The following is a 23,193-nucleotide window of genomic DNA, read 5'->3' as shown; positions in this document are numbered from 1 at the left end:
TTTTGAGGCCATAAATATAATATTTCCAACGTTATATCCAATTATAATCCGTATCAATTAAATTGAATATACATTTTGCATTCCATATTTAAATGTTTCATTCAGTTCTGTCATTAGGGAAAGGCGTTAGTACTTTCCCCAAATTGAACTTTCCGCGTTAGTTATTAAAAAAAAAGTGCTGCACAGTGCGTAAATAATTTTATAAATTAATTAAGTGTATGCAGTGACTGTGAAACAATTTAATGCATATCAGTGAAAACTATGTGAAATACATTATGCAATATTAACTCATAATTCATTTAAATATTAACGGTTTGATTAAAATAAAAATACATATTTTATAACTTAGTCACCCAAACAATATTGGCAAATATGATTTGTGTCTTTTTAAATGCCAACGATTTGTACAATTGTACAATTTGTAAATTGTACAATTTTTATATAAGGATATAATTGTATGAAATACCGTGACTTTCAGTCAGTGACTCGTGACTCGTGACAGCTTTCCGGTGAATATCTGCTATCTGGGCATCTCTGGAATGAACTGGCGGTGCAGTGAAGTGAACTAGCCGCCAAATGAACACTTGTTGATGGAACCTCTCATAAATTGTTTATTATTTCGATAAGCGGGCTGGGAATTGCGTGGATTGAATGAGAAGATGGTGTTCAAGTGCCAGGAGGACAGCTTCCTGAAGCAGGTAACCTGGCTGAGTACCTCCGTAGTTACATAATTTGTAACCTAATTGATCGATTAACAGTTCAAGACGAAAGTCGTGAGCAGTGAGTTTGCCACCTTGGACTGGACCAGTCCGCAGGGAGAGGTCCAGAAACTGAAGGGTTTCCAGGTGGTCTGCGAGGACACGATACTGTTTCCCGAGGGCGGTGGCCAGCCCTGCGATTACGGAACCCTCGGCGGATTCCCCGTGCGCAATGTCCAGCGGAAGGGCACCACGGCCGTTCACTTTGTGGAATCGCCGACGAGTTTCGAGCAGGACTCGGAGGTGCTCCAGCAACTCGACTTTCCACGGCGACTGGACCACATGCAACAGCACTCGGGACAGCACCTGATAACCGCCCTGTTTGACAGGGAGTTCAAGTACGACACGACCTCCTGGTCCCTGGGCTCCAGTGCCTCGTACATCCAGCTGAGCACGCCCCATCTCATCAGTCGCGAGTCGCTGGACCTCATCGAGCGGCAGGCCAACGACCTGATACGCGAGGGCCGCGAGGTCAGCGTGGTCCTGGTGGACCCCGAGGTGGCGCAGGAGTTCCAGGATGCCCGCGCCCCGCGCGGACTGCCCAAGGACCATGAGGGTCTGGCCCGCGTGGTGCGCATCGCGGGCATCGAAAGCAACATGTGCTGCGGCACCCACGTCACGAATCTCTCCCAGCTGCAGTGCATCAAGCTGCTCTGCGCCGAGAAGGTGAAGACCAACGTGCTCGTCCACTTCGTCGTCGGCGAAAGGGTTCTGCAAAAGCTGGGCGAGGTCTTTCAGCGGGAGCAGCAGCTCACCCAAGCCCTCAAGTGAGTGTTCCTTAAGTATTCAGCAAGGGTTTCTCCCTTCACAACTTTGTAGCCACTTTGGTTTGATCTTGGTTCATACCTATTAGCTCTGTAATCACCATATATAGACTTTCAATTTATTCCTATTATTTCTGAAATTATTTGGTTGGTATTTATGATTTCTAACAATTTATCCATGACATTTTTACAATTTTTCGATATATAATAAAGACCATTTAAGATTTGAAATTTATCATACCACAATTAAACTGAGAAATGAAATTTGTAATTATTTGTAAAACTAATATCGATGATATTGTTACCAAATCATATAATATAATTAATATTTTAAGTAATGTACAAATTCGAAATGCAGTTTATATGTCACTTGTCAGTAAAAGATTATATTTCTGATTAATATTTATGATGTATCTAATAATATTTATTAATTTGTAAGAATTTTCGACCGTATACTCACCGACTAATTTGTTATTTTACAGAGGTGGCCCGGGCCAGCACTTGGAGCTCGTCCAGAAGTTGCAGCAGAATGTGAAGGGCAGTCGCAAGTACTTCGTGCAGCTGCTCAAGGACTTCGCCACCGCCGAGGCCGAGCGGCTGGAGGATCTGCCCAAGAAGGAGCGCCCCAAGTACTTCGCCCTCCATCGACGCGACGGCATCGAGGTGGACTTCATCAACACATTCTTGCGGCTGGCGCCCGCAGAGGGAATCCTCTACTTCCTCACCGTTTCCGAGGGCGTTGCCGCCGGCAGCAGTGCCAAAGGCCATCTGGTGCTGCGCGGAGATCCGGAACTGGTCGAGAAACTGGGCCCCCAGTTTGTGGAACTGCTCGAGGGCAAGGGCAACGGCAAGGAGGGCAGTTTCCAGGGCAAGATCAACAACCTGGCGCGGCTGCAGGACTGCCAAGATCTGCTGGAGGCGCAGTTCAAGCCAAAGAAGATCGTAGAAGCCCCAGCAGCGGCCCCGCCTGCAAATGGCGCTGAGTTGGACAAGGAGGAGTAGAGCAACGTTCGGCAGTGCCCCCCATCCAATATACAATATTTGTATGGTATTAGAGAACATAAATGTTCGAAAATAAATGTTGGCTATTTTTTAAAGCACTTGGAAATCAGATTTTGCAAAAAAATGCACTTTCAATTAAGAAAACCGCTAAGCTCTTACTTATCTGAACATTGGATAGGAATAAACAAGTTATTGGTTTTTTAAATTTAAAAAAAAAAAGCATTTGCCAAGCAAACTTTTTTATAGATATTTTCAGAGATTATACCTATTTGAAAAGCAGATTTATATAGTGTTTAACTGGCCTCTAAACTATTTTCATTTGCCATTTCCGTAAGCCAAAATAAAATTTACTATTACAGCCGTATTAAACGCAAACAATCCAGGAACATAACGAAATGAACACGTTTTCCTGTACTAAAAACATACATATATTGTATTCCCTTGGCTGAACAACATGGTATTAATAACAACGAGTGGTGTCAATATGGAGGATCACAGGTAGTTGACATCGTAGTTGCGCATCTTCCAGTCGAGGCGCCAGTACTGGTTCCAGAAGCCCACGTCGATGATCCTCTCGTGGAAGTTGAGGAGCCCCACTTTGGTGTACTCGCAGATGGCCGGGTATGTGCAGTCGTCCTCGTCGTACAGATCCACCCACAGGATCGTGCAGATGCCCAGCGAGAGGAGTCGCAGTTTCTTCTGGTTGATGGCCCGCTCCAGGGTCAGCAGGTAATCGGCGGAGTCGGGATTCTGGAGCTCGGTGGGCACGGTGATCATGCGGTTCGTGGACCGCCTTAGCAGGGTCATGAAGGCCTCCTCGCCGGGATTGTTGAGGCCCGCCTGGTACAGGAACAGCATGCCGGTGCCGTAGAGCAGCGCCTTCTTGGGCTTCGTGTAGGACTCCCGCACCACGCCCACCGCCACCTCCGAGTAGTCGCGCACCAGGCCCTTCCAGTACTGCACCCACTTCTCCACGAAGGTGTCCTTAAAGCGCTCCGGCATCTGAACCCTGTCGGCCAGCCTCTGGCGCAGTGCCGTTATGCGACCGCCCACACGGAGGAACTGCATCTCCCAGGGGGTTTCGATTTTCAGTGATCAATTTGGAGGAAAGCCAGGTGGAATCGGAATCCCAGTGTTATCAAATAGACAGTGCGGGAAAACAGCTGTTCGGCTCGGTTCGGTTCGCTCCAGTGTGACCGTATGCGTGCTGGCGCCAAATTCCCAGAGCAGCGCGCGATGTATCGCGATGGCGGTATATCGATAGGCGTAGACAATACCCAATGGAGGGTTGGTTCAGTTTTATTTTCATTATCATTTATTTATTTAATTTTGTATGACCTAATCGACAACTTGTTTTCACAAAATTAAAACCAAACAAATTCAAAAACATAATAGCGAAGCGATAGTTATGGCCAAAATGACAAGGAGCAAGCCAACGATGTTATCGATAGTGCTATCGCTGACTCTCTCCAAAATTATGTACAAAACTTGTTAAAACAAAATAAGCCCAGCAGCGAGCAGTTAAAAAAAAGGTAAGTGTGGGCAAATCGCAGCGAATGGGGCGTGGCGAATCGGAATATAACGCTGGCTTATCCAAATTCCCAGAAAGTGCGGCGTGAGTGTAGAATGCAATAATTGCTGCCATGAAAAAGGCGAAGGGATCGGGCTCCCTGGGATCGAAGGGATTATCCCGGGGGTTATCTTCTGGCCTCGTGGTGTCCAAGGGCTCCTCAGGATCGGGATCAGGATCAGCATCAGCAGGACTAGCGGAGTCCTCGGTGGCAAAGCGGGACGCCAAGGAGCAACAACAGCCTATGAACAAGGAGTCGCAGGCAGCCAAGGAATGTGAGTACGACGCACTTCCCACTTCCCCTTTCCCATCCCCATCCCCCTCCCCTCCGAAAACTTGCAAAACGGTACATGTGCTCATTCTCATGCAACAACAGCAAAGGGCAAGAAAGTAGCACTCAATTTTAATTCAGTACAGGATATGAATTGAACTTTTTTATTGTGTTTCAAGCTTGATGTATAAACACAGCAGAAGTAGCACCAAAAGTGGCTTAGTTTTAATTTAGTAATGCAAGCTATAGGAACTCCTATTATTAAATTACTTAAAATTATAAAATTTGATTTTTTGAATTTTGATCGGAATAGAATGTGCTCATTGCCATGCAAACACAGCTAGGGGCAAGAAAGTAGCACTTATTTAAAATTCCTTACAGGGTATAAGTGAATTATTTGCACTTGTATGTATGTATTTTATGCAAGTTAAGCTATGTGTTAATGTCATATGCAAGCATAGCAGTGATTGGAAAAATAGCATTACCTTTATTGGCTTAATTTTAATTTAGTGCTGCAAGCTATCGGAGTTAGTTAAACATTTAAAATATGTTCATTCATAAGTAACAGCTACGTTCAAGAAAGAACAGTAAATAGCAGTTAGCAGTTTAGTTAGGCCCTGGAAAGACATTTGTTTAAATCCCCATCAATATCATCCCATCCGCTTAATATACACAATTGTTAAATTAGTCAATAAGTAGTAAAGTAAATGTGTTACTGTGTATGTTTTATTCCAAAATATAAGCTAATCTTGCAATCATCTCGTTAGCAGATGCAGCAAAAAAGAAGAAGCCCTTGAAGGATGAGCCCTTGCAGGATGAACCCATGAAGGAGGAACCGATGAAGGAGGAACCCATGAAGGAGGAACCCATGAAGGAGGAGCCCTTGCAGGCTGAGTCCATTGCCCCAATCTCCATTCCGGCAATTGACAAGCTGCGCCGCTACTGTTTCATCGGCTCCACGGATTGCCCCGTCTACGCCCCGCCCACGCTGGACCTGGCCGTCGAGATTAGCTTCAGCACGCTGCGGGACCTCTGTGCCCAAGTGACCGACGCAGAGCTGGCCGAGTGCCTGGCTGGTGTGCTGGGCAGCGGACCGAATGCGGAGCACCTGCCGCGCCCGAACGAGCCGCTCCTCATCCTGGCCGTCTTCCTCAGCACGCGCGAGGACGAGAAGCAGCGCAAGTTGGTGCGCAGCAGGTTCCCCGACCTGATAACCAGCGAGTCGGACCTCCTGCTCTTCGTGCAGCTGGTGAGGCGCGTCCAGAAGCTGCTGGACCGCCAGACGCCCTTCAACCGCACGGTGCGCAAGGCCATTCTGGACTGGTATGGCCATCAGTCGGTGGACCGCCTGCTCCACCTCTGGTCGGTGGGCGATGGCACTCGCTGGGCGGCGCACCGCGATCTGCTGCACCGCTGTCACTTCCGGGATGCCGACTTCCGACCCGAAGTCATGGCCGCCCTGAAACTGCTCTCCTCGCCGCCCAAAGAGCTGGCCCAGTGGCCCACTTTCCTCACGCCCCTGAGCCACTGCCGTGCGATAATTGAGGGCGTGCTCAAGCTGCGCCTCCTGCAGGATCCCGAACAGGCGCTGCCCATTGTGAAGAAGCTGTCGCTCAGCTGGGAGCATGTGCCGCTGCAGCTGCTCAACGATCCGGCGCTGGCCAAGTTCCTTGTTCCGCGCATGACCTACGACCAGCTGCTCCAGTTCTGGCCACGCCTCTCGCGGCTGCACAGCCAGGTGCGCCCTTCGCCGATCAGCTGCTGGACGAGAAGAAGCTGAAGGCGGGCAATGTGCCGCCGGTGCGTCTCCTGCTGGAGGACATGCGCCTGCGGAGGCCCCGGAAGGTGGTGGTAGTGGTAAAATCCATTGGCTTTTGATATTCTTAAACTGTTCCTAATGCGAAACGTGTACTTTTCAGTGTCCAACGCGCACGCAAAGGGCGAATTTTCTACACAGAGTGTACGAGGCATCCTTTGGCCAGAACAAGGCGCTCGGCAGGCGGCTGCACATCACCCTCAATCTGGAGCAGTTCTACTTGGGCAGTAAGTGACGTCTAATCTGTATTGAATCATCTAGTTAATATTTTCCCCAGAACACCTTTCCGGTCGCTGTCGCTCGCTCAAATACCTGGATGCCCTGGTGGCCCTGGCCTTTGGCTACTTCCGTAGCGATCCCAAGGTGACGGTGCAGTTCTGGCACGACCGCAGTGGCCAGCTGAAGACGCTGCCCTGGACCAAGGAGATGTCGTTGGCGGAGGCCACGGCCTGCTGCCAGAACCAGAAGGTTGTTAGCCATGCGCTGGGAGGCAATCACTATAACGATTATCCACTGCAGGTGCTGAAGACCAAGCAGGCGCTGACGGATGTCCTGGACAGAGCGCTGGAGGATGAGAAGAACACGTACGATGTGTTCCTGGTGCTAGTGCCGGGTGCCGGGCGAGGAAATCCGGGCAATAATTCCAAGAGCTTGGCTGCCCTAATGGACGATTACCGTGAGAAGCGGAGCTCCAATGCCAAGTGAGTATTCGTTGCTTAAAACATGCTGACACCCGAAAGAAGAACTATTGTTACACGAATTTTAAACTATTGGGTATGAAAAATTGCTCAATAAGATGACTTTAAAACTAATACCACGAAAGTAACAAAACCAAACTCAAGTGCCTTTAAAATAAGGCTTAGACTTCAGTTTTAGACTCTTGGGTTTTGTTTAATTATTTAGCATTGAAATAACACTTATACTTTTATACTGCCTGTAGTTTATTTTCAAGACACACCTTTTTTTAAGTTACGATTTTTTGTTTACTGATTTTGCTCCAAGGTCATAGTTGTAGGCTCAAAAAAAAAGAGAAAAAGAGTGCTTAAAAACAAAATGACTTAAGGTCATAAGGACATAATTGGTCTTGGCTCCATCTAAAGGAAGTTTTTACTCAATATTTGACACATTTTAGGTAATAGTTCCCCGCCTAATGTTAAGAAAAAGGGTTAAATCGTGACAAAACAGTTCAAAAATGTTCATAAAAACCAATAGTAAATTACTTTAAATTTAAAGAATGTTTTGTTGTTTTGTTGTATTTTCACGAAGTAAAATCAAATTCCGAAATTAAATTTGTATCGTTAGATAATCGCTTTTTCCAGGATCGTGGTGGGTGTTTTTTTTTTTAATTTTAATTTTGCACTTTTCGGAAACATTTAGATGAAAAAACTTGGGTTTTTGCGTTCTGTTCTTTTTTTATTGTCAAATAACTCAAATAGTGTTTAAAATTGTAAAACGATCGGTGCTGTACGTTTGAACTTAATATTTTGGAGTTATGATGAGCACCGACATCTTTAAAGTTTTGAACATTATGCATTCATGTTGATAACAACAGATAACAACATGCCCCTGAAGGGATCCAGTTGATTAACCACTCGTGCCTCCGCAGATTCGTTATGGTGAGCCTGCGGCAGCACAACGCCTCCATGATCTACTCCGGCGCCCGCAATGAGAACCTGCTGGAACTGTGCAGCCTGGACGAGCACACGCCGCGCCTGATCAACGCGTTTGCCCGCAGGAAGTTCTACTAGAATGGCAACAGCCTAGGCGGAGACTGCAGAAGAGGAGATGGGGAGGAGGAGCCGCCTAGAGAATCACCGACGACTCCCAATTAATTACACAGCTGTTCCAAAGCAATGCAGTTCCATTTGTTGAAGGACGATGGCCCCCGGTTCGTTGCCATCGGCCATCTCTCTCGCTTTCATAGACACTAGATCCCGTCCAAGCACCAGTCCAAGTCCCCTCCCCATCCCAATCACAATCACAATCCTGCTCCGAATAGCTCTCGTGTAACACATACACAATATTCGTAGAGCCAGGCCAACTAACATTACTACATACTTATGTACTAATAATGGTAGTAGTTACACCCCGGAACCGAATCCACATTTGCAATCGGGTTAGATATTTTTAACGCTCGTTTTGTGTCATCACCGTTGTATTCATATTTGTATTTGTACTAGATTTGGTGGATTTATTTTTTCAAATCAAACTGAATCAACTGAACTGAACTCAATCTAAATTCAATTTGGATTTAAAACAATCTCAAAGCAAAAGCAAACGCAAGCGCAAACAACAAATAAACAAACAAAAAAAAAAAAAAAGAAAGAAAGAAAAACCGAAAAAAACAACAAACAAATTGCCTTACAAACAAAAATGTTAGTAAAACTTTCATTTTAGTTTAGACTTTTTCAAAAATTGAATACTGGAACTGAAACTGAAACACAAATTATGGCATTTAGATAAAGTTAATGTTTAATGTAATCTAATCATATGGCCTATGTATCGAGTATTAATCTAACGTAACTTTAAAATAGTCCAAGTCAAAGCAATAATCACCAATCACTAAGCAAATCCAGTTATAGCCTCAGATTATAGAATTATGTTGTGCTCGGATAGAAACGAATTAAATTAGCTAAATAGTCGAAACGCGTACAAGGCAATAAATATGAATGAAAATGGAAATGGAAACTCCCAATGTGCCATACACACCACAAAAACACACACACAAACCCCACACTCGATCAGTATATTTATTAAGACTGTGAAAAACGCCGAACCGAAACGAAACGAAACCATATAGAGAACAATAACGAAACGACGAGCAAACGCTACCAATTTGACTAAAATTAGTTAAGTGAAATTATACTCAAATTACGATTAAATTACATTTACTTGTATAGAAAGCATAGCAACCAATTTGGAAGATAAGCAAAAGCCAACCGAAAATAGGGAAATTGAAAAACGTAAAATTAACTAACCAGAGAAATCGAAACGATACGAAAGAAAATAGGAAATATTTCCACGGACATTTCTAAACAAATGTTTCCACACGCGTCTGTGAATTAAACCGTTGTGATCGCTTTAAATTTTGATTTATACCATACATAAATACAAAACTGCAAACTATTGAGCACTGAATACTGAATACAGAATACGAACCGCAACAGGAAGCTATAGGTTATTCTATATAGTTTGTGAACTCAAAATATGGAAACCAATAGGAGCGTAACAGAAAAAGTACCTATACAACAAAAAGCTAAACTAAAACTGAAACTGAAACTGATACTGCAAAGCCAGCCAATCGAACTCCGAAATCCAGCAGAAACTACACAGAAGTATTCCAAAAATCCAGGATACGGTTCATCGAAGGAGCAGGAGTGGAAGGAAGGATCTACGGACTACCGCAGAACGTATACACTTTACAGATTGTTGAGGCAAGACCTGAGCACTCGCACTTATTTGAATTTATTGTTACTAACTTTAAGGCTCATTTGTACACTCTTTGAAAGAGTTTTAACCATAAGGAGGGGAATCCGGAAAGACCCAATGGAAAACACTAGGTTTTCTTAGTTTGAGGTCTCTCCCTGTCATTTTGTTTTACATCCATTTTTAATTTAGGTTTGGAACATTTATTTTTTAGACTAAGCACACAAAATTTGTGGTCCGAATTTGATATATATATAAGAGAAATCATTCCAATTTGAATATTATTCTTTATATATATTTTTTTTTGTATTTTTAGACAAAAAGCCATTATACCATATAATCGTTACGTAAGAAAATTTCAGTTTGTAAAGTGTATGCCACACAGAAACTCAAACCAAACAGTTATTACAGTAAAGTTACCGAAAAAAAGTTAAACAATAAAACGCCAAGGAAACACATTTCAGTTAGGGGAAATTTAAATAAGAAAAATTATTACTGTTGTTGATCAAATCAAATCAATTTAAAGGAAACTAAAAACGAAAACGGAAACTAAAACTAAAACTAAAATACTGAAAACTGAAATCGACTCGAAACGAAGCGAAACGAATTGAATTAAATCCGTAGTAAAGCAGCAACAAGAAGCAAAACATCATGTGATATCTATTTCAAAAATAAATCAATTGACAAACTAAAGAGAAGAAACCCTAACCATAACGAAAACAGAGTATAGTAAATTAGCCTAAAGCCACGAAGCGTTCAGAACAGAAAGCGGAGTTTCGAAAGAGAAGGTTTTTATAATTTGCCGTTGAAGAGTTACGAGTTACGAGTTACGTAAGACCCCAAACCACAGACCTTTAAGTATTAAAAACACACACATCAGCAAAATACATGGCTCGACTTTGACTCTATCTCAATCTCAATCTCAATCCTGTCTCTCTTTCTCGCCCCCTCACTCTCACTGTGCATCTCTTTCTGTCTGTAGTGTTAGTCGAAGTCGGATTGTACGCGCATTCCCAAAATGTTCAACTCCCTGCTAACGTATTACAGAAGGTTTTTTATAAGCATATACATAAACGTATACATACTTCTTATACACTAATCTAGGCTAACGTTGAATAAATTCTGAATGATTCGAACAGCACTCGGCACTTGCATTTTAATTTACTTGCGTATTTGGTATGCATCTCTATAACCTTTTTAAATTACTATGTAATGTGTGAAGGATTGGTTCAGTCTTACTTCCGCTAAATAAAGAAACAATTTATTTGTGTTGTAATGCAAACATTTTTTATTAATTGTTTTTCCACTAAATGTTCCAGAATTTTGTAAATATTACATGATTATGTATAATCTAACTAGGCAATGAATTAATTCTGAATAATCCGAACAGCACTATTACTATTACAATTTAAATTTACTGGGGGCTCTGAAGGCGGGATTTGTTTTTGGGGTATTACCCATTTTGCATTTGATCTCCCTCTTTTAATGTTATTTTGTATCCCCTTTTTTTTGCGTAATCTTTTTTTTAAGCACTATTTTTGAAGAGAGCCTTGTGAATGTTTCATTTGATGCTTTTCATTTTCGATCCTTTTCTTTTTTAACCTTATATTGCTTTTGATTTATTAATAATTAACTATAGATTTCTTTTCACACCCTATCTTAAATCTTTTTAGGGTTTTAAAGCTAAAATGGTTTTTTTATCCGTTTTATATATGTCCCTAAACTTATTTTTATAATGCTTTTGAGGACTGTCGCCTCCAAGGTCTTTTAGGGATTTAATATTGTTGTGATTTTGATTAGTTATCGTTTTTGTCTCACTCTCCATCCAAAACCGTTTTGGTGTTTTAAAATTGAAATGTTTCTGCCATGGTTTTCCGTCTCCTTGGTTTTTGGTCCCTCGATCATTTTGTAATACTACTTGTTGTCCGTGACGATTCCCGCCGGACCGCAGATGTACAGCTGCTGCTGGTCGCGTTCCCTGAGCGGTTTGAAGCCCAGCTCGTCGACGGGCACGCCGTGCTGCTTGAGCTTGCACTCGTAGGTCTCGAGCAGGTCGTCGTGGGCCTTCCTGGCCTTGGCCACCTCGTAGCGCAGGTCCAGGATGAGCTTGTTCTTCTCGTCGACGACGTTGCCCACGCGCTCGTCCAGGCTGGCCAGCTTCTCGGCGTAGTTGGGGGCGCAGGTGGCGATGGTTTCGTGCAGCACGATGCTGCGCTTCTCGCCCTCGCGCATCAGGGCGGCGATCTTGCGCTCCAGGAGGACGTTCTTCAGGCCGGTCTTCTGCTGCAGCTCCACGATGACGTCGTTGAAGCGCTCCTTGAGGCCCTCGCGCTCCGCCACCAGCGAGTCGTTGCGCAGGATGAGCGTCTCCGCCTCCCAGGTGAGTCCCTTGACCTTCTTCTCCAGCCGCGTGTTGCGCACCTTGAGGCGGCTCAGCTGCTGCTTGTCCCGCTCGTAGAACTCCAGCTTGCGGCGGAACTCGTTCAGCTGGAGGTTGGCGTGCTCCAGCGGCTCCTTCAGCCGCCGGTTCTCAGCCGCCGTGTCCGCCGCAATCCGGTCGGATCTCTCGGCCTGTTTGCGCAGCTGCTCCAGCTGCTCCTTCATGCTGCCGATCAGCGCCAGGTTGTTCAGCGTGATGTCGTTGTAGTAGTTCTTCATGTCGTTGAAGGCCAGGTCGTGGTGGTCCTGCAGGTCCTTGATCTGCTGGTTCTTGCGCTCCTCCACCTCGAACATCTGGGTGCCGTAGAACAGGTCCAGCTTGGCCTTCTGCTCGACCATCTTCTCCTCGTGCAGCATCTCGTTGTCCTTGCGCTCGCGCTCGAACGTGATGCGCTGCTCCCTGCCAGGATCGCAAAACAATTAATTTTTGATCAATTCAATTATTTCAAAATTATACAAATTTAAGAATTCCTTGCCAGAAGCAAAGATACCAACAACGATTATGGCTGTTTTGTTAAACTTAAAATATTTTTTTATCCCTAACGACATACAGCATCTGGCGAAATCTCTTAAATTTATAAAAGTCTTAAAATTAATATTACTCAATGAATGTAATATAATGCCTTTAGATTTATTTGTCAAAATTCTTTGAACTAATTCAAGTCTTAAATTAAATATTTTTTAAGCCCTTAAGTCCTTAAAATCTTAGATTTCTTCAAAGAGAATGTAAACATATATTCTACACAAGAAAAATAATTTCTTTTTATATACAAATTGCAACAAATTTTTGATTGGAGTTTATGATAGTATATAAATAATTTCGAAAAACTAAAATTGGTTGTAAGAGGCCTGCTCAACAAAACTATGCGATATGGAAGCATAAAAACAGGGCATTTTGGCTCAATAGATCGATTGGGACTATGGTGTTTCATGGTTTTTCAGGGGTACCCACAACAGCTTTTCGTTGAAGCTGGCCTCCAAGTGGCGCAGCTGCATCTCGCCCGCCTCCATCTTCTCCCGGATGATCCTGCGCAGGTGGCGCTTGTCCCGCAGCAGCTCGATCTCCTGCAGGACATGGTGCTCCTGGGCCAGCTTCAGCTGGGTCATCGCCTCGGCGCGCACCTCGCCCAGTTTGTTGTGGTTCTCGAACTGCAGGTGCTTCATCTGCTGCATCACGTGCTTGGTGTCGATGTCCGCCAGATCCTGCGTGGCCTCGATCTCCTTGTCCTTCTGCTGCAACTCATAGCGGGTCTCATCTGCACAGATACAAAAACCAGACTAATTTAAGTGTTTATGGATAATACTTTGCCAAAGGCCTTCTTTCTGTTTCTATAATAATAGTAATAAGACAATGTAAAGTGCTCAGAGAGGAAAATCGACAGCTTTCGTTGTTATACATACTATGTATATACACATAAAAATATATAATTATATAGCCCTTTTATATATTACTAAGTTTTTGTTGTAGCTGCAAGGACTTGCCAAAGTTTCCGTACCTTCTTGTTTCAAATTGAAATTGATATTGATATTGATGTTGTTATATTATTAATCCCCAAACTCACCCAGCTGCTGGCGCGTGATCTCCCAAAAAGTGCGGATCTTGTCCCGCTCCAACTGGAAGTAGTTCCGCTCCTCCCGCTCCCGATCCATTTCCGCCTTCAGCCGGAGGGCAAAGGCCTCCAGCTGGTCGCGGGTCATCGCCGAGGTGTCCACGCCATCGATGAGCACTGAGGGTTGAGTAGGTTATCAGCCATATTTAAACATATTTGTTTATATTTGTTAAATAAAATAATAAAAGATAATAAAAAGATTTAAGCTAATTAAAAGTGTTATAGTAACCAAATATGTATATACAAAAACACAGATAAAACATGGAGTAGTAAAAATATAAATCTGACTATTGAAATAAGCTTTTTAGATTTAATATTTAATTTAAATATTAAACACAATGCATTATAGTATATTAAACTTAAATTATATGTTCAGATAATAAAATCAATTCCGTAAATAGTCAAATTAAAAATTAAAAATTTTTAAAAATACTTTTATAGTTAAAAAAAACTAAAAACCACAATGGATGACAAGTGATGGATTGAGTTTTTGGTATAAATTAATAGTTTTGTTTTGGTTGAAGCTCTCATTTATTTAAGCAAAGCTTTTTATTATAAAAGTAAACAATTTTATAAAACATGAACCAATGAAATGTAGTGATGACTAAGTGAGTTATCATTTTTATCATCATATTTATTGTTATTATATGTATTAAGTTTTTGGTGACCCAAAACAGTTTTTTCCGCTTTTAAAGCTAGTTTCTAATGGCATCTTGACTTTGATAATTTCCATTGTTTTGGGCAAGCGAGTGAGTGAAAAGTTTGGCCGCATATTTGGGGTTCCCGGCTTTATGGCAATTTAATGAGAGCTGCACGCCTGGCTACCCCCATCCAAGTGCCCCTTTTCCCCATTTTTTTCCCCATTTCCCCCTTTACACAGTTTGCACCCCTGCCACGCCCCTTTTCTTACCCACTGCCCGCATATGTGGCCCAGCAGCAGACCATGTTGTAATTGTTTTCTGTAATTGGTATCGTTGGCCGGCTGGTGCCAGGACTCGAACTAGGAAGGACTACTAGGACTACCAGGACTACTAGGACTCACACTAGAACCACTCGAGAAAAATACCTGGGCAGTTGTGTAAAAATAAAATATAAAACCCAAAGAACACTCGGTTTAAGATATGGTTTATCGAGTTAGGGCTATCGCAAGTAAAAATGGTCGATAGTCTTAAGATCACAAAAACAGTCAATTTAAAAAAACAAATATCGGCATTCTAACAATTGAAAAAATTAAAATTGAGTTTAGTAAAAAAATAACGTAAACCAATTGTTTCAGAAGATTTTTTCCAGTGCATGCATAGAAACAATTATGTGCGTTAGATGTCCTTTAGAGCGAAGGGTCAAGGGGTCAGGGGAAAATGCAGTGTGCTCACTCGTGGAAATTAAGTGGACAGTTTGGCCCCCCATTTTTTCCTCTTAATTTTTGGGCTGCAAGACTCCGCCAAAGCAATTGCATTGGGACAAGAATGTCCACAGTGATCCTCCATTTCCCCTGCACCTCGTCTCACGCAGATTATCGTTATTTACTAATTGTTTTGCTTGGCCTTTTTAAATTGCCCTGAATGACCAATGTCCGCCATTCCAGCTGCCCAGATATCCCGAAACCCAGTGGCACCCTGCTGCCATTAATGTTCCGAAAATGAATTGCCAGGCAGTCCTCGTCCTTGTTGCGTTTGTCTCCTCGTCGAGGACTTTAACAGCCGGCGTCCTTAAAGAGGACCCACTACGAACTCGGACATAACTTGCTTATTTGGTAATTGAAGTACCATGCAAAAAGGTTTTACCATTACTTGAAAATAGGATGCGAGTAACTATTGTTATTGTAATTATTTTTAAAAAATGTAGAACAAATGAGATTGTGTTTTTAAAATAATCAAAAATATATACGTATTACGATTATCAAATGGTTCAATAAAATAAAATAATCTAAATAAACCAAATGTGGTAACAGATTTATAGAGAACCTAAACCTAAATGATTTAACTTAAGGTTTACTTACCTGGCAATTTTTTGCCCTTCTTGCCCTTTTTACCCTTCGGCGGCTGTAAGAAAAATTACATTTTTGAATGTAATAAATAAAGAATAGCTTGTAAAGTTGTATAAGCCTAAAATTATAGCTGTTAAATATTTAAATTATTTTTCGCAATAACTAATGATGTGTAATAAAGACAAATATTAGGAATAATATTTCCTGCGAAATACAATAAAAGGCAGCCTGTAGGTCCTAAAAACAAACTAAAATAAATGCCGAAAAATCAAAGAAAAACCCAAAGACTCCAGCTGAGCTCAAATCTCAAGTTGAAGTCGCCGCTGAACTTGCCCCAAAGAATTTCCACATTTGTGTTTGCAAATTGAATGAGCTTCGCTCCGCAGAAAATGAAAACGGGGTCTGGCGCAATTGTCGTCTGCAGCTCGCAACTATTTTTCGCACTTTAAATCCTTTAACAACGTTTAATTCGGTTCCCTCCACGTGGGAGAAAGGCGGGAGAAGGGCGGGGCACTGCCATCGTCGCTTTAAATAATGTGATGGCGCGGCTTTCAAAACAATTTCGCAACAGCTGTTGGCTGTTGGCTGCTGGCTTATTGCATATTTTATGACTGCAAATTATTCAAAAATTTTCGAAGCCGCCTGCGCCCGGCGACCGCGCTTTCGCCATGTCCAAAGGCGCAAAATATATAAATAAACATATATATATATATATATATATATGTATCGGACGGAAAAAAGGCGGATATATGTTGGGGGCAGGTCTATACATAAACAAATGATCGAAAATAGACAACCAACGAAAGAATGAGAATCGAGGGGGCTCAAAGGACTGCTGCTTGGCTGCAACAAATGTACAGTAGAGCCACGATATCAAAGGAAAGCTAAGGGTGCCACAGAAAAACTACAAAAACAATGTTACGTATTCAAAATTTCTATCAGCTGCATATTAACTTTTATTTAAATGTACGCCAATTTTGTTTTTTTTTAAGACATTGTGTTACAAATAGTTTTAATTTAATTTAATTCAAATTAAAAAGATATATTTTTGGGTTCCGAAAGACTTTAATCGGTTCGAAAAATTGTCCATTTAATTAAGTGTGTTGGTAAAATTATTTATTTTGAATGCCTGCTGCAGTAAATGTACAGTGGAGTCACAATAACAAAAAAAATCCACTGAAAAATAACAAAAAAAAAATTATATGTTAAACATATTTATTTTGAATGCTTTTATTCGAAAACCTATTCCCACTTAATTGTTTGACCAGCAGGCTTCACCGTACCCCATTCGCAAAGTGCAGTTTGTATATGCAAAAATAGCAACAGCCTGGCTTGGCATGAAAAATTGAATGCGCCGCTTGCAGTGCAACTGAAACTGAAAAACTGAGACCGAAAGGAGCGAATGAAGTAGCGGAGTAGTGGAGTAGCGGAACCGGAAATCGGAAATCGGAAGGAGGCGGAAGCTGCCAAGCTGGCCAAGCAGTGCGCGGCTTATAAGGATGCACTGCTTCGCTGATGCTGCGCTGATTTAACAACTTATTACTCACCATTCTGCTGACGGTTCTCCCTCACGATTCTTCTGCTGCAAAAAGGACCTTTACACTCCGCACTATTCCTGCCAACTGAACCGCCGATGTCCTGCCGTCCAACAACAAAAAACACGATATCGATAAAGCAGTTGACAATGTACGGGTGTTGGTGATGGTGTTGGTGTATGTGTGTGTGGGTAACCGGGCAACCAAAAGCAAAGGTTAAAGGTTAAAACGCTGTTTTTTTGGCGCTCTCTTCTCTCGATTATTTTCCGGGGTCCCGAAGGGAAAGTGCTGGAATAAACGGAAAAAATCAAGGGGAATTTTCACAGTTATCACCTGGGTTTCTGAGGTGAACATTTTTGAACAAAAGAAGCTTAAGTTTTCCCCATTCTTCATTTGTATTATATTATTCTCTAAGGGTAACGTTCCAAGACAAATATATTATTTCTGTGGATATTAGTGGTACAAATGTAAAAAAAATCTTAAAACCAAAATTCAAAATGAAATGCTAGATATTTAGAATTAATAGCACCTACTTTTGGCAGTATCCTCGTACTTTACACAGTGCCCGGCATTAGTTTGCTGCCCAAGCCACTGAAAACCGAAAACCGAAAAGCCAGACCAGACCAGACCAGACCAGACTCTTTCTCTTATCGCCGTCTGCTGTCTGCTTCCTATAAATGGTCTCTTGAATTTTCCCCCTGCATTTTCCCTCCCAGAATTTCCACCCTGCATTTTCCCCCCCCAGAATTTCCCATGCATTGGGTTGTTTATTTGCCCGTTTGTTTGGCGGACTTTAAATGCTTATGGCACTGCAGTCTCTGCTCTTGACTGGCTAATTTGATGATTTCGTGAAATACGATATTATCAGGAAGCTGGCAGATCCTTGGCTCCTTTGCTGCTGGTGCTGCAAAACTCGCTCGAATCAACTTTATTAGTGCCTTGAATAACACACTGCCACCTATGGCCTGCGAAATTCCTCGAAAAACCTCGCCACTTTCTCGCCTTAATTAATGTCTAGTGGGCGGGGCCGCCAGTTGGGTAAACAAAGGCATATTGCTGACTTTCGGCGGCTCTCCGGTTAAATGCTTTAATTGAAATTAATAACCGCAGCCAGTTTGGCCAGTTGGGCAGTTGAAACGAGAACTCCGTGGCTTTCGCATGGAACAACAATTTGGGACCCGGCACACAGACACCGAGAATTTTCAATTGTTTTCATTAAAAGTCAATTTCTGATAGCGAAGATGCTGTGGCTGCTACACTAAGAAAAAAAAACGTATTCATTTAATATAAAAATATTTAAAATAAATATAGTTATACATTTATTTATGATATTTATATATAAAGTCTACAGACATTAAAAAAATTAGAGTATAGTCTAGAGCCCATTTTTAATGCTATACCTCTGACATTCAATCAAGAAATTACTTAACTTTTTTTTTTTTCAAAAAGCCAAGCTTAAATTAAATTAAATTAAATTCATTAAGTCACCATTGAATTCACATTATTTCCATTTTGTTTTAAAATAGGGATTCCATTTCTGAAATATATTAAAGAATATTTCAAAACAAGCTTTTCTAATATATGTTTGAGAAATAACTGTATTAGAATTCATTACTTATAATTAAGAAATAATTTGTATTTGTTGTTTTTATTGTTAGTTTTCAGCTTTCGGCTGCGAACTACACTGGCGTTTTTTCCTGTGTGACTTCAACCCTTTCTCGGGTCTTCTTCTTTCGCCCTGCATAATTTTTGTTCCTTTTTATTCTGGCCAACGGCTGCGGTCGGTCATGGCCCATTGAGTTCCGTAACGGCTGTCAAGGGTTAAAGGGGTGGCGGGAAGGGGGCGGGGCTGAGCGAGGCACTGATTGAAAGTGAAAGTATTCAAAACATGATTAGAAAATTTGCTTATCGCTTTAAAGAGCAAAATTCGAGTAAATTAAAAAAAAATATAAAGGTCAGATGGTACCTGCAAGCAAAAATGTTGTCTATTTCGTATCCACAGCCCAAGCTTTTTATTTACAGACAAATGCTTAATATTCAAAAGAAATCAAAAATGCAAAATTTGATAAAAGAAACTGAAATAAATATAAAATAACAAAAAAAATAACAAAAATCAATTTGGAAATGTTGTAATTTTGGCATTTTTCATGAGAGGTTACATCATAATTTTTTTTGAAAATTTTACAAATTAAAAATTGTTTAGCTGTTAATGCCATTTGAATGGAAATTTCATGACGAATTTAACGATGTATGTCAATCTAACTGATTTGTTACTGATTCGTACAGCTGGCAACTTATATTGTACATCGCCGATCGATCGATAAAAATTCGTTTTGTTTTGATAAAAAAAAATTGATTTTTAAAAACTTTTTTTTGTGGGTCTGTTTTTGCATTTTTATTAAGAATTTTTTCGAAAATTTCAAAAATTTAAGAATTTTTATATGTGAATGCCGTTTGATTGACAATTTAATAACGAATTTAATAACGAATTTCCCAGGATTTTGACACAAAAACCAAGTTTTTAATGTGTTTTTTGGCGATTTTTCAAACAAAATTATTTCTGAAGAGTCTTTTTGTTGTAACTTTGCCAGAATAACACCCAAAGTCAAAAGAGTTGCTATTTTGAACAACTGGCAACCTATATTATCCATCCCTGATCGATTGAAAACAATTAATTTAGTTTTGACAAAAAAACCGAATTTTGAAAAACGTTTTTTTGAAAAATGTATTTATGTCCGAATTTCTGACTTTTTTGTAAGGGGGTACATCATCATTTTTTGCAGAAATTTGAAAATCTGAAAAAATTTTAACTGTAAATGCCATTCGATTGGGAATTTTATTACGAATTCAACGGTGTATGACATTCCAACACTTGACCATTATTTCCCAGGATTTTGACACAAAAACCAAGTTTTTAATGGGATTTTTGGTGTTTTGCCAATTTTTCAAACAAAATTATTTCTGAAGAGCCTTTTTGTTGTAACTGTGCCAAAATAAGACCCAAAGTCAAAAGAGTTGCTATTTTGAACAGCTGGCAACCTATATTATCCATCCCTGATCGATTGAAAACAATTAATTTAGTTTTGACAAAAAAAACCGAATTTTGAAAAACGTTTTTTTGAAAAATGTATTTATGTCCGAATTTCTGACTTTTTGTAAGGGGGTACATCATCATTTTTTGCAGAAATTTGAAAATCTGAAAAAATTTTAACTGTAAATGCCATTCGATTGGGAATTTTATTACGAATTCAACGGTGTATGACATTCCAACACTTGACTATTATTTACCAGGATTTTGACACAAAAACCAAGTTTTTAATGGGATTTTTGGTGTTTTGCCAATTTTTCAAACAAAATTATTTCTGAAGAGTCTTTTTGTTGTAACTTTGCCAAAATAAGACCCAAAGTCAAAAGAGTTGCTATTTTGAACAGCTGGCAACCTATATTATCCATCCCTGATCGATTGAAAACAATTCATTTAATTTTGACAAAAAAACCGAATTTTGAAAAACGTTTTTTGAAAAATTTATTTATGTTCAAATTTCTGACTTTTTTGTAAGGGGGTACAACATCATTTTTTGCAGAAATTTGAAAATCTGAAAAAATTTTAACTGTAAATGCCATTTGATTGGAAATTTTATTACAAATTCAACGGTGTATGACATTCCAACATTTGACTATTATATCCCAGGATTTTGACACAAAAACCAAGTTTTTAATGTGTTTTTTGGGATTTTTGGCGATTTTTCAAACAAAATTATTTCTGAAGAGGCTTTTTGTTGTAACTGTGCCAAAATAAGACCCAAAGTCAAAAGAGTTGCTATTTTGAACAGCTGGCAACCTATATTATCCATCCCTGATCGATTGAAAACAATTCATTTAGTTTTGACAAAAAAACCGAATTTTAAAAGACGTTTTTTGAAAAATTTATTTATGTTCAAATTTCTGACTTTTTTGTAAGGGGGTACATCATCATTTTTTGCAGAAATTTGAAAATCTGAAAAAATTTTAACTGTAAATGCCATTCGATTGGAAATTTTATTACAAATTCAACGGTGTATGACATTCCAACACTTGACTATTATTTCCCAGGATTTTGACACAAAAACCAAGTTTTTAATGTGTTTTTTGGGATTTTTGGCGATTTTTCAAACAAAATTATTTCTGAAGAGTCTTTTTGTTGTAACTTTGCCAGAATAACACCCAAAGTCAAAAGAGTTGCTATTTTGAACAACTGGCAACCTATATTATCCATCCCTGATCGATTGAAAACAATTAATTTAGTTTTGACAAAAAAACCGAATTTTGAAAAACGTTTTTTTGAAAAATGTATTTATGTCCGAATTTCTGACTTTTTTGTAAGGGGGTACATCATCATTTTTTGCAGAAATTTGAAAATCTTAAAAAATTTTAACTGTAAATGCCATTCGATTGGGAATTTTATTACGAATTCAACGGTGTATGACATTCCAACACTTGACCATTATTTCCCAGGATTTTGACACAAAAACCAAGTTTTTAATGTGATTTTTGGTGTTTTGCCAATTTTTCAAACAAAATTATTTCTGAAGAGCCTTTTTGTTGTAACTTTGCCAAAATAAGACCCAAAGTCAAAAGAGTTGCTATTTTGAACAGCTGGCAACCAATATTATCCATCCCTGATCGATTGAAAACAATTCATTTAGTTTTGACAAAAAAACCGAATTTTGAAAAACGGTTTTTTAAAAATTTATTTATGTTCAAATTTCTGACTTTTTTGTAAGGGGGTACATCATCATTTTTTGCAGAAATTTGAAAATCTGAAAAAATTTTAACTGTAAATGCCATTCGATTGGAAATTTTATTACAAATTCAACGGTGTATGACATTCCAACACTTGACTATTATTTCCCAGGATTTTGACACAAAAACCAAGTTTTTAATGTGTTTTTTGGGATTTTTGGCGATTTTTCAAACAAAATTATTTCTGAAGAGTCTTTTTGTTGTAACTTTGCCAGAATAACACCCTAAGTCAAAAGAGTTGCTATTTTGAACAACTGGCAACCTATATTATCCATCCCTGATCGATTGAAAACAATTAATTTAGTTTTGACAAAAAAACCGAATTTTGAAAAACGTTTTTTTGAAAAATGTATTTATGTCCGAATTTCTGACTTTTTTGTAAGGGGGTACATCATCATTTTTTGCAGAAATTTGAAAATCTTAAAAAATTTTAACTGTAAATGCCATTCGATTGGGAATTTTATTACGAATTCAACGGTGTATGACATTCCAACACTTGACCATTATTTCCCAGGATTTTGACACAAAAACCAAGTTTTTAATGTGATTTTTGGTGTTTTGCCAATTTTTCAAACAAAATTATTTCTGAAGAGCCTTTTTGTTGTAACTGTGCCAAAATAAGACCCAAAGTCAAAAGAGTTGCTATTTTGAACAGCTGGCAACCTATATTATCCATCCCTGATCGATTGAAAACAATTCATTTAGTTTTGACAAAAAAACCGAATTTTGAAATACGTTTCTTGAAAAAATTATTTATGTCCAAATTTCTGACTTTTTTCATCATTTTTGGCAGAAATTTGAAAATCTGAAAAAATTTTAACTGTAAATGCCATTCGATTGCAAATTTTATTACAAATTCAACGGTGTATGACATTCCAACATTTGACTATTATTTACCAGGATTTTGACACAAAAACCAAGTTTTTAATGTGTTTTTTGGGATTTTTGGCGATTTTTCAAACAAAATTATTTCTGAAGAGGCTTTTTGTTGTAACTGTGCCAAAATAAGACCCAAAGTCAAAAGAGTTGCTATTTTGAACAGCTGGCAACCTATATTATCCATCCCTGATCGATTGAAAACAATTCATTTAGTTTTGACAAAAAAACCGAATTTTAAAAGACGTTTTTTGAAAAATTTATTTATGTTCAAATTTCTGACTTTTTTGTAAGGGGGTACATCATCATTTTTTGCAGAAATTTGAAAATCTGAAAAATTTTAACTGTAAATGCCAT

The 23,193-nt window shown here is 39.8% G+C and overlaps 4 protein-coding genes across 4 annotated transcripts; 2 read left to right on the top strand and 2 right to left on the bottom strand.

Moving 5' to 3' along the window:
• The first annotated feature begins 538 nt into the window (after window positions 1–538).
• LOC128265297 (alanyl-tRNA editing protein Aarsd1-A) lies at window positions 539–2,622 on the top strand. Its single transcript, XM_053001216.1, has 3 exons — window positions 539–698; window positions 759–1,525; window positions 2,005–2,622. Exons 1-3 carry the CDS (start codon window positions 660–662, stop codon window positions 2,522–2,524), a joined length of 1,326 nt encoding a protein of 441 aa, XP_052857176.1. The 5' UTR covers window positions 539–659; the 3' UTR covers window positions 2,525–2,622.
• A 306-nt stretch (window positions 2,623–2,928) lies between these two features.
• Window positions 2,929–3,726, bottom strand: LOC128265302 (mitochondrial import inner membrane translocase subunit Tim29). The gene has a single exon (XM_053001223.1). It carries the CDS (start codon window positions 3,590–3,592, stop codon window positions 3,017–3,019), a length of 576 nt encoding a protein of 191 aa, XP_052857183.1. The 5' UTR covers window positions 3,593–3,726; the 3' UTR covers window positions 2,929–3,016.
• A 231-nt stretch (window positions 3,727–3,957) lies between these two features.
• Window positions 3,958–8,537, top strand: LOC128265292 (uncharacterized). The gene is given in 8 exon segments (XM_053001210.1): window positions 3,958–4,056; window positions 4,130–4,369; window positions 5,133–6,104; window positions 6,107–6,222; window positions 6,285–6,408; window positions 6,459–6,649; window positions 6,701–6,882; window positions 7,788–8,537. Coding segments are annotated over 7 exon segments (1,929 nt in total). The 5' UTR covers window positions 3,958–4,056; window positions 4,130–4,167; the 3' UTR covers window positions 7,930–8,537.
• A 2,224-nt stretch (window positions 8,538–10,761) lies between these two features.
• On the bottom strand, window positions 10,762–17,516 carry LOC128265295 (dynein regulatory complex subunit 4). The gene is made up of 5 exons (XM_053001214.1): window positions 17,191–17,516; window positions 15,656–15,698; window positions 13,609–13,773; window positions 12,999–13,302; window positions 10,762–12,446 (listed from the first exon to the last, which is right to left on the bottom strand). Exons 1-5 carry the CDS (start codon window positions 17,191–17,193, stop codon window positions 11,522–11,524), a joined length of 1,440 nt encoding a protein of 479 aa, XP_052857174.1. The 5' UTR covers window positions 17,194–17,516; the 3' UTR covers window positions 10,762–11,521.
• Window positions 17,517–23,193: the final 5,677 nt, after the last annotated feature.

This window comes from Drosophila gunungcola, unplaced genomic scaffold (genome assembly GCF_025200985.1).
Source record: "Drosophila gunungcola strain Sukarami unplaced genomic scaffold, Dgunungcola_SK_2 000108F, whole genome shotgun sequence".
NCBI classification, from domain to species: domain Eukaryota; kingdom Metazoa; phylum Arthropoda; class Insecta; order Diptera; family Drosophilidae; genus Drosophila; species Drosophila gunungcola.
Note: the sequence above shows the minus strand (reverse complement) of the source record. Positions and strands in the feature narration are given on the sequence as shown.

What these genes read in the sequence shown, in the direction of transcription:
- LOC128265302 (XM_053001223.1), bottom strand. Translation starts at nt 3,592, where the DNA reads ATGCAGTTCCTCCGTGTGGGCGGTCGCATAACGGCACTGCGCCAGAGG.
- LOC128265295 (XM_053001214.1), bottom strand. An exon ending in GAAGGGCAAAAAATTGCCAG is followed by an intron (nt 13,774 to 15,655) that starts GTAAGTAAACCT and finishes CTCAACCCTCAG; the next exon opens with TGCTCATCGATGGCGTGGAC. An exon ending in AGCTTCAACGAAAAGCTGTT is followed by an intron (nt 12,447 to 12,998) that starts GTGGGTACCCCT and finishes CGATCCTGGCAG; the next exon opens with GGAGCAGCGCATCACGTTCG.
- LOC128265297 (XM_053001216.1), top strand. Translation starts at nt 660, where the DNA reads ATGGTGTTCAAGTGCCAGGAGGACAGCTTCCTGAAGCAG. An exon ending in AGGACAGCTTCCTGAAGCAG is followed by an intron (nt 699 to 758) that starts GTAACCTGGCTG and finishes ATCGATTAACAG; the next exon opens with TTCAAGACGAAAGTCGTGAG. An exon ending in CAGCTCACCCAAGCCCTCAA is followed by an intron (nt 1,526 to 2,004) that starts GTGAGTGTTCCT and finishes GTTATTTTACAG; the next exon opens with AGGTGGCCCGGGCCAGCACT.